Here is a 10,327-nt window from a genome sequence, read left to right as displayed (position 1 = left end):
ACGGTAACGATGGTTACTGTGATGCCGGACCACAGGCGATGCGGAACTGCGCTGAGGTAGAGCTAACGTGGTTAGCTGCTAGTTGAGATAGTGTATTACGAGCCCTATTCCCAGATGTAGGAAGTAGAACCTCGAAGTTAAGAGGTGTGTTGATAACTGATTTATTCTTCATTTGGTACATGTTTATATACTACTTGGAACACGGAAGTTTAGTATAATGATTAGTGAATGAGCTATATTCTTAAGTAGGTAGGTAGGTCAGGGAGTTTTGATTATGGTAGCAGTTTGTGTAGTTGGCTCGGCAGACACTGCAAAATGTGCTGACTGCATTGGCCGGTCAGTGTGCCGTTGAGTCGGTGAGACGGTGAGTTAGTGAGACATATAATATGCTGATCAGCCATTCTCATATGCAGTGGGTGCTACTGAGCGCCTGGTACTGTTCCCAACTCGGCTACTGCTTGATTTGTTGGGTGTGGTCATGTTGAGTACCTTTGGTCATCAATGTCATCAAAGTCATCAATGACAATTATTTCATGTGAATAATGAACATTTCCGGGCACCATAGCAGATGCTTGTGGGTCCCACGTCCAGAAAACAGCTGAGGTTCAAGTCTCCTGCCACACATATGCCATCAGAATCCTCCAAGCTGGCATGGATGTTAGAGATGTTGTCTAAGTGAGCCTGGTAAAGCCCAGAATCACTGCCAGGTGGAACATAGGCAGCCAGAATCGATATCTTCCCGGATGAGCCAGACACCGTCACCGCCAATTGGTTCAGAAGGGAGTCGAATTACAGTGAAAAAGAATTTACCGCTAACAGTTACGATGACACCACCTCCTCTCTCGCACTGCATTCTGCAGAAGTCTCTATCTTCACGAAAAACTTAGAATAATTTAGGATCGAAGAATTCATTCGAACTAAAGTTAGAATTTAGCCAAGTCTCAACCAGTATGATAATGTCATAGTTACTTTTGGAAGAATTCATAAAGACAGACTGCGTTTTAGTTCTCATCCGGATATATTTTGAAAGTATATTTTCAGGCCATTATTTCCTGAATGATGGCTGTTTGAGTTTACTGCAGACAAGCCCCTAGCAGGTTGCCAGTCAGCGCATATTGTTGAAGAGGAATTCTCAACATCCAAATGCTGGTCTGTGACGGCCATCCAAAGAGCCCAGAAGAAATTGCATCAATAAAGAGATGCGGTGAAGAGCACAGTCAAGAGTGTATCCGACTACTCATAAAAGAGAGCGCTATCCCAAAAGAAGCGCTGAGCTTATTAGTATCAGAGCCCGATGATAGCAGCATCCGATGTTGGTTTAACTTCAGCGGGGAATATGTAGAGAACATATTTTCAATGAGCGGGTTCTAACCTAATGAAGAGTAAGAATCCAGCCGATGTTCTAGGTACTTCGGGAGAGAGGCGCAAGATGATGAGAGCTCAACTCCGAGGAGCGCGCCGATATGAGAGCAAGGCGGATGGCGAATGTCGCGCAAAGCGGACAACAGAAGCTCCAGCTGATGTTGTTGATGGTTCAACGGGAGAGAGGCGCAAGATGATAAGAGCGCAACTCCGAGGAGCACGCCGATATTAGAACCAGGCGGACAGCGAATGTTGCGCAAAGCGCACAACAAAAGCTCCGGCTGATGTTGTTGATGAAGCGTCAGGAGAGCAACGGAAAATGATGTGAGCGCAACTCCGAGGAGCGTTCCGATACTAGAGCCAGGCGCACGGCGAATGTCGCGCAAAGCGGACAACAAAAGCTCCAGCTGATGTTGTTGATGGTGCAACGGGAAAGAAGTGCAAGATGATGAGAGCGCAACTGCGAGGAGCACGTCGATACTAGAACCAGGCGGACAGGGAATGTCGCGCAAAGCGGACAACAAAAGCTCCGGCTGATGTTGTTGATGAAGCGCCAGGAGAGCAACGGAAAATGATGTGAGCGCAACTCCGAGGAGCGCTCCGATATTAGAGCCAGGCGGTCGGCGAATGTCGCGCAAAGCGGACAACAAAAGCTCCAGCTGATGTTGTTGATGGTGCAACGGGAGAGAGGCGCAAGATGATGAGAGCGCAGGCGGACAGCGAATGTAGCGCAAAGCGGAAAACAAAAGCTCCGGCTGATGTTGTTGATGGTGCGTTAGGAGAGAGACAGAAGATGATGAGGGTGCAGTGAGAAATTCAAGAAACTGTCGATGTTGTTGCGACAAATGAGGAAAGGCTTGCAGGGGATGTCCCGCAAAAATATCGACGCCAGTGGCGTCGAACATTAGGGGTTTTAGATAATATTCTATCCCCTACCACAATGGCCCGTTCTCTGTGAATAAATCTTTTGACCTTAACTGAGTTCGGCCAGAAATCGTTTTTGAAGACTGAATCGTATAGGTGATCGGGGATACCAAGCTTGAAATTTGCAAACTTTAAGGTTGTAACGTCAACATCTTTTTTTTTACAAGTTTTACAACAATGAGAGAACTAGCATGCACCTTAAGCTTGGTGGGCACATATTTTAAAGCTGCATTCGGCTCTGTATCAGTTGCAAACTTTTCGACATGCAAAAATTTCTTGGTCGGCAAAACATGAAGATCTTCGGCATTAGGAGCCACTCCAACAACATGTTTATTGAGCTTGTTGTTCTTCCTTCTCTTCTTATTTCGAATCTGTATGAAATTTCCTCTCTCAAAATCCAGAGCATGATTCGAAGGGTCAACGACCGCCGAAGACGTAGCAGCAGCACCCGCATATGACTGGGGAGCTGCAGCTACGTTGGTAGGCCTCGGTAGACGAGGTTTGGGATTTACAGTTAAATTCTGAGTCAATGCATCACCTTCAGGGGGGAACGCCTCCAAGAATTTGTAATGAAGGCCCTGATATAAGCGCTTCAGGGCTTTCAATTTATCATCAAATTCGTCAGTTTTAGAATGCGAATCATTCGCAACCACACAGCTATCACATTGCCACAGTATGTTTGGATTTAATAAAAGTTTGAGCACATCGTCCGGTAGGGCTACGCAAGAAGTATGATAGGCGCGACGGCACAAAGATGAACAGCGAACAGCATCCGAAGCGCGAAGCTGGGCCAATGTAATATCGTTATTGCACTCGGGACAGCGGGGAAGTAACATAGCGAGAATTTTAAGCACGTCTGAACGCAAAGAAAGCTAGATGACGACTGAACCATCAGCCATTCGTTGATGGCTCGTTCTAATTGGGATCATCCTCATCGCACGACACATAGCTTGGCTGGGAAGAGAGAGGTTGGTCGAGAGATCTGGAACATGTAAAAAGGCATTAGGCAGTGTAGGACTACGATTTATATTTAATGATGATTGACTTAGAAGAATTTGACTTTTAAGGTTGGAGTCGCTGATATTAAATCGACCTAATAAGTCCGTAAATCCAGGCATGTAGGGTACGACCAGTCCAGGTTAGCATTAGATCTAGTGCGATCAGCAATTTGGGCCTTACAATGCCCAAAGTCTGCACATTTAGCATGCGCAATGTACTCACATAACCAGCAACAAACAATTGGCTGCCGAAACTTGATTTTGCCAACAAACTAGCAACCAACAACCAACAACAACTGCAGGGAGACATTGTTTACAAGATGAAGTAAGTTGAATGTAGAAAATGTTCATTCGAAGCTTTAGATAAGCGCAGAGGAAAGAAAATAAAATAGCGCGATAAGACCAATTCACCATCGGAAAATTGGTGGGAAAATAATATGAAACAAATTATAGCTTCCGTTTTTTTTTTACATATTATCTTGATTATCTCGACATGACTAAGGTCGCGAGGAGCCTACGTCTGTCCTGCTTCGGTCCCCTGGTGTTCAGCAAGATCCTGCAGAGCGATCCTATGGTCTCACTTGCCTTCTTGTTTACCTAATTTAAGTGTTTGCGGTAGGAGAGGCGGATGTCCAGCATGACTCCCAGGTACCTTATGGCACGCTCAGATGGTATCGTTGTCCCTCCGATCTGGATATGCGCCGACTTCACTGCTTTCCTGCTTGAGATCAGCACCGCTTCTGTTTTCTAGGTCCGCCACTGAGAGCCACTCCTCCACTGCTCGAATTGCGCAGTTTGCTTCCACGGCAACAACTTCCTTGGCCACCACAACCAGCGCGACATCATCTGCAAAGCCAACAATATTGGTTCTGCTCGGCAGTGGGAGCTTCAGAACTCCGTCCTACATTGTGTTCCAAAGCCCAGTACCGAGCCCTGAGGAACACCGGCTGTCACCTCGTAAGTCCTTGGGCCCATAGAGGTTTCTAGGAGCAGCTCCCTTTTGCTGAGGTAGCTGTGCACTACATTCAACAGGTATTCCGGGATGTTGAAGGAGCGTAATACCTCCAGTGTCCTCCCCCAATCGGCTGAGTTGAACGCGTTCCGTATGTCCAGCGTGACCACTAGACAATACTTCTTCGTCCCACCCTTCCATCTGGTACCAGCGATGGCTTTATAAGCAGTGTTGGTGACCATCTCAATCGCGTCCAGTGTCGGTTTTCCTTTCCGGAAACCGTATTGGTTGGAAGAGAGTCCACCGGTATCCTCCATAGCAGCGTTAAGCGTTGTTGCAATGACCCTTTCGAAGACCTTGCCTATAGTGTCCAGCAGGCAGATGGGTCTATAAGAAGAGGCTTCACGCGCTGGATTCCCTGCCTTTGGCAGGAGAAGAAGTTTTTGGCGCTTCCACCTGTCGGGGAAGGTCCCTTCCAGCAGGCACGTGTTGTACAGCGATGCTACCGCACCCGGATGGAGGGATAGAAGGGTATTCACTGCACCGTTCGGGACCAAATATGGCCCGGTCATCGGCTGGCTTTGGCACGGCAACTGTCAGCAGGATAGCCTCATGTTCGCTGGCCGTGAACGATAGGTCGATGATTGAACCGGCTCCAGCTCTGTTGAAGGTGTGCTGGGAGCCCTCGTTCAACAGGACGATGTCCAGCGACGCAATAGGTTCAAGGATGCTGCTTCATCTGCCGAGTCCAACTCAGAGACAGAGACAATCCTTCTAGTGCACTGGCAAAGGTCTGTGGCTTAAAGGTGTCCTGGCTGTAGGCTTTTCTTGGCCCGGTCATCGGCTGGCTTTGGCACGGTAGCTGTCAGCAGGATAGCCTCATGTTCGCTGGCCGTGAACGATAGGTCGATGATTGAACCGGCCCCAGCTCTGTTGATGGTGTGCTGGGAGCCCTCATCCAACAGGACGATGTCTAGCGATGCAATAGGTTCAAGGATGGTACGCCCCCTGGCGTTGGTACAGAGGGGGCTCCCTCTTCCTCGGCCCAGACGTTAAAGTCGCCTCCGATCACCACGTTGCTCCGTCCTTTCAGGTCGCTGCTCAGCTCGTCCAGGATCCTGCTAATGAACGTCAGTGATAGACTGGGTGCGTCAGTGATAGACTGGGAGCAAGGTATCAGCTGTAGATCCATTTATTCATATCTTGCTTACACAGAGATTGCCTTTCCTTAACCTATGTCGAAGGTACACACCTTCGATATTTACCTACATCCAGACCCCTCATACACCACGTTCACCCCCCGGTAACTTGTTATCAATCCTTGTGTTCGTTTTCCTTCTAATAACCATTCTACTGGGGTATTGGGCTGCTCCTTATTTTCGAGAACCAATCGGATTGATTCTAGGAGTACAACATGCCTGTATGCACTCCCTGTAGATGTCAACCTGTTAAGTGAACATTCTGGACTATAAAAATGACACCACTCAGTTCTTCAAATACCTCAGTACTGCATACCTATGGATCTAACCGTAGAATTTATCGATTCGGAAAACGAGGTTGAGATTGACAACCTGGAATTACCACCCACGCTAGATTCTGATCTTGAAATAATCGAAAACTCGGATCTGGACCTTGTGCAGGTTTCCGAAGCAGAAGATTCGGTTAATCGCCTTCTACAAAGCGTATTTCAACCGGCTGCATCGTCGACCCAAAATAGGGACCCAGGATTGGAGTCTCTTGAGTGGAGCCAGTTTCCATTGGAGACTACTACGCAGGCTTTTTTGGAATCCCTTATCACACACAAAGAAGGTGAAGATGTATTTCAGTGTGCACAGGAATTTCAATTCGACGACGACCTATCCAGGCCAGAAGATGAGGTTCTTCCTAACGACGACCACATCTTTGAAGAACTTATGGGACCTCAACCGCCACCGTCTAACCATTATTTAACTTTGCTGGATGATGGAGATGACGACGCATTACTAGATGTTTTATTTGATCTAGATTCTTAACTTTTTAATTATAAATACACAATGCATAAAGAAAAATAAGGAAAAAACTATTTTAAAATTGAGGGCTTATAATTGTTTTTTATTTATTGAACAATTTTTCTTTGCCTTACAAATACTTTTTAGCTCTGCGTTGTGAACCAATAGACGATGCATATTAAAGTCGTATCGCAACCAAATTTTCCGTACTTTAGGACAGAAATAACAATAATAAAAGGAGGATTTCGATTTCTGATAGGCGAAGTTGTGCATTTTTAATGTATGCGCTTTTAGGCCGCTGCGAGTAGTAAAGGATTTTGTTTCTGAACACAACTCGCAATGATACTTCCCCATTTCGATGTTTTTAAAAATAAACTGACTTTTCTATAAAAAATGTATCTTATATAGCATTTGAGGGATAATTCTTATGTTATATATACTAACTTTATTTTAATGCTATTGAAAGATTTATATAAATATAAAAAGAGACAGACATACTGATATGTATTTCTGACTTTATTCTCAAGTATTACATAGTTTAAATAAGTATTTTTGTACATATAATGAAGACTTATTGTTATCTCATTTACTCCACATGAATTGATAGAAATGTATAGTTTTTGACAAGTATAAAAGACCATGTAATTTCTGGTTAAAGAATTTGTATACAACAGTTAGGTACTAGTGCACAACGAATCCAATCTTACGCTGATCAAAAATGGTATGCATATAAATTAAAAGTAAATACTTTATCACCTAATTTTGTTGAATTTGAAAGGACTTCTTAGAGACGTTAAATGACGTGAAGCCTGTGATTGGCTACACAAAAATTGAAAATCTATGTATTGGATTTGAGTATAAGATCACTGGATGTAAGCTGAAAAAGACACCATATAGAACTAAAATAGCTCTGTATTTAACTGATAAGGACGATGTTTTGATATTTCTACCTAAAAGTTATGTGAACAAATTTTCTACAAAGACACCATTTAGGAAATTAAATGAGAATGGAATAACTCATATGGTATATAAAGGAAAAGATCTGAACAGATATAGTTGCGCTCAAATTGAATTTTTATCAGTAAATAAGTAAAGTAAATAAGATTCTTCAATGTAAAGAGCTGAGTTTTTAAATCCAACAACAGTCTTAAATCAGTCTCAAAAAGAAATAGTTTTCCTTAAAAATGTACGCTCAACAGATAGAACTATTCTTGATGCAATTTGAATGTATGCTTTTCGAGCAACACCTACAAAGGATGGAGTTCCTAAAAGCTACTTTGGAGGATTTGGAGGAAAAAAAAGTTGATCCATTCAAAATTTGGATTCCATTATAAACTTTGTCCCTGGAGCGACGATGATGCCTCATCTGGACCAGACACATGTCAGTGTCATATGCTGCCTGCACTAAAAGAGGAAGCCCTTAGTCTAATGATTAAATATTATAAGTTAAACAATCGTATTGCTCCAAAACCATAAATAAAACGAATTAATTTTACTTAAATATATGTTTTTTTTTTAAATGGTTCTTGAACATTTTTATTATTAAATTTATCATTTAATGAATAGTCGTTTTTCTTGAATTTTCTTTAAAAAAAATGTAGTGTTTTCTTTTTACTTTTAAAAATACCGTACAGCATACAATAATTTCCGCAAGTGTTAGAAAACTGTCCCTGCAGCTGTTGCTTATTAAAAAAAAATTTATAAGCGTTAGATTTTAAAAATTTTAAAAATTCTTTTTTCTGGGGATATTGACCATATGAATCCAAAAATTCTGCTGACCTACGACTATCAAAATGAAATGCAATCCAATGAGTTCCAGGTTGATCTGAAGTGTCGGTATTCGCAATTATTAGTGCGGGATACTTTCAAATAGTTTTTGGTAACCTACCCGAAGGAAAAACTCCTTTAAAAATAGATTTTGTCTTTGAATGCTTAGAAAGAAAATGTTCAATTTGTAAAGTATTCATTTTAAAAGAGCGTACGAATATTTCTATGCTTATCAATATCAATCATTGAATATACCATTGAGTATACCAAGCAAGTAACTGCTTCAGCAAGTGGTTCCGAAAATCTTCCTTCGATTCTTATAGTACCTTGAGAGATTAAATTTGAACATATATATGAATTTGATTGATCAGCAGTTAAGTCAAAGGCTAATATAAAACTGTTTGAATCAAACATTTCCTTGGTAATTTGTAGTCCACGATCGTAATGTTTAATTCCACATGATCTAAAAAGCATGTTATAACATCTTGAGCTTTGAACCTTTTCAGCGTTCGAGTAATCGAACTCCAGAGCCTGGGAAGGAACTTGAACTCCATTAACCAATAGGTTAAAGCGTTGAATTTTAAAATGTTCAAATTGAAATGGGCGGTTTTTAACCATAGAAAAGGCCAGAAAATTTGGTATTTGACCAATAACTGCGTTGTCTATCGACAGTGTGTTGTTGCCCGGATATATTGTAAATAATTTGACTTCAACCTTGCTGAATGAGTACAGAGCATTTTTTGTTTGTAAAACATGATGATGAGCCAATAAAATGCTTGGGTTAACTGTTATGTGGTTCATGAAAAGTTGTGCTTCAAGTATCTTTAAATTTGATTCAGTACCAGTTTCCATTAAATAAAACGCTGTTTTTCAATATTGAAATTAATTCTTAAATCAACATGGTTAACAAGCAGTTTTGTTTGATTGAAAATATCTCCATGAACGAATAACTCAACCTTGTTACTATTTTGAAACATATTTTTAGGGGTTTCATTCGAGTCAGAATAAACATATTTCCCTGCTGTTATTCTTCCAAAATTGGGAAAATAACCTTGGGAGGCCAAGTGACTTTCAGAGGCGTCACTCCCATAGTTTAAAATTGTTTGCAAATACGCTCTATAGTGATAATTATTATCACTTTGCGATACCAGTATATTATTTAAATAAACTGACGAACTTTTAAATATTGAATGTAGAATATTGTTTACAACACCAACAGCATTTCCTTCAATGCTGTTGTTATCATTTTTTTAAGTTGCACAACAAGTCGTAAATAAACACTTGATAAATATCGATACGTTTCACCATTTCCCAAGCAAACAAATTCGATTGAAGAGGCGCCGTCCAAAGAAGCAATTGGATTGTATGAGACTTCTTCAGTTCTTAGAATATAACTTTGCGTGGGGTGTGCCACAAACAAATCTAATTCACTTTTCATACATTCGATATGCGTACTCATTTTGCTTTAGAAAAAATATCTTTAATATTTAATTTTCTTGTTGATTTTTTTTTTTATGTTGCGTTTGGGTATGTTTACGTTGTCGTTTAGATGTATAATGAAGTCGTTTTTTCCTATTACCTAGCCTTTTATTTCTTTTTCCACTTCCACTTTGAAAACGGGTAATTTTATCAATTGCTTTATTTGAAAGATTTTGTAAAGCAATTTTACTTTGTTCTTGAATTATATTTCTTAAAGGCTTTCTCCCAAATTCATTGATTACAGCCTTACCAGTCTCAGCAGCCTGATTTTTTATAGCAGTTATGCCCGAAAGAAAAAGTGGCTTTATGTAATTAAAAAGACCGCTAAAAAAATTTCCGATTCCTCGTCCTTGTTGCACTATATGCGGAGATATGTAAAGACTTCCGATGTTGCTTAAGCCCTCACCACACTGATTTACATAATAATCCTGATAAGATTTCACCATGATGACTATTTTGGTTCTAAATAAATAATATTTGGGTATGCATTATTTATAGTCCTGACCATCTTTTTCTTCTAAAGTGAAGAGTAACGAAAATCTGAACAGCTGAAGTTTCAAATGGTACCTTATATCCATTGGAATCAGTAATTAGTATTGAGATTTCATTTGGTGACCATATGTCCAAAGGGTAATATTCAATATTTTTAAATTGAATATTTTTTTCCTTTCCATTATAATGCATTACACGAAGACATCGCGGTCTTTTACTACCTACTGACCTTGGTTTTATTATGTCAGTGTAAATAAAAATCAATCCATTTTCAGGAATATTCGTTTGAACGGATACATTTTTATACCTAAATTTTTCAGCATTTACAAGACTAACAAACTCGGTTTCTTCAACGATTTTTTATG

The 10,327-nt window shown here is 40.8% G+C and overlaps 2 protein-coding genes across 12 annotated transcripts in view; both read left to right on the top strand.

Annotated features, from left to right (window-relative positions):
• LOC136117658 (uncharacterized) overlaps positions 1 to 7,686 on the top strand; it is a 10,213-nt gene extending 2,527 nt beyond the window's left edge. Inside the window, exon 2 of the mRNA XM_065868640.2 lies at positions 1 to 7,686. This exon is cut by the window's left edge and continues 1,586 nt beyond it. Coding sequence (XP_065724712.1) covers positions 5,754 to 6,248 — 495 coding nt within the window. The 5' untranslated portion in view covers positions 1 to 5,753 and the 3' untranslated portion in view covers positions 6,249 to 7,686.
• The window catches only part of LOC108013786 (uncharacterized), a 477,552-nt gene that overhangs the window by 52,449 nt on the left and 414,776 nt on the right, over positions 1 to 10,327 (top strand). The window lies entirely within an intron of this gene.

The sequence above is a fragment of the Drosophila suzukii genome, unplaced genomic scaffold (assembly GCF_043229965.1).
Source record: "Drosophila suzukii unplaced genomic scaffold, CBGP_Dsuzu_IsoJpt1.0 scf_7, whole genome shotgun sequence".
Lineage (NCBI taxonomy): Eukaryota > Metazoa > Arthropoda > Insecta > Diptera > Drosophilidae > Drosophila > Drosophila suzukii.
The sequence above is the reverse complement of the archived record's forward strand: the minus strand, read 5'-3'. Positions and strand labels throughout refer to the sequence as shown.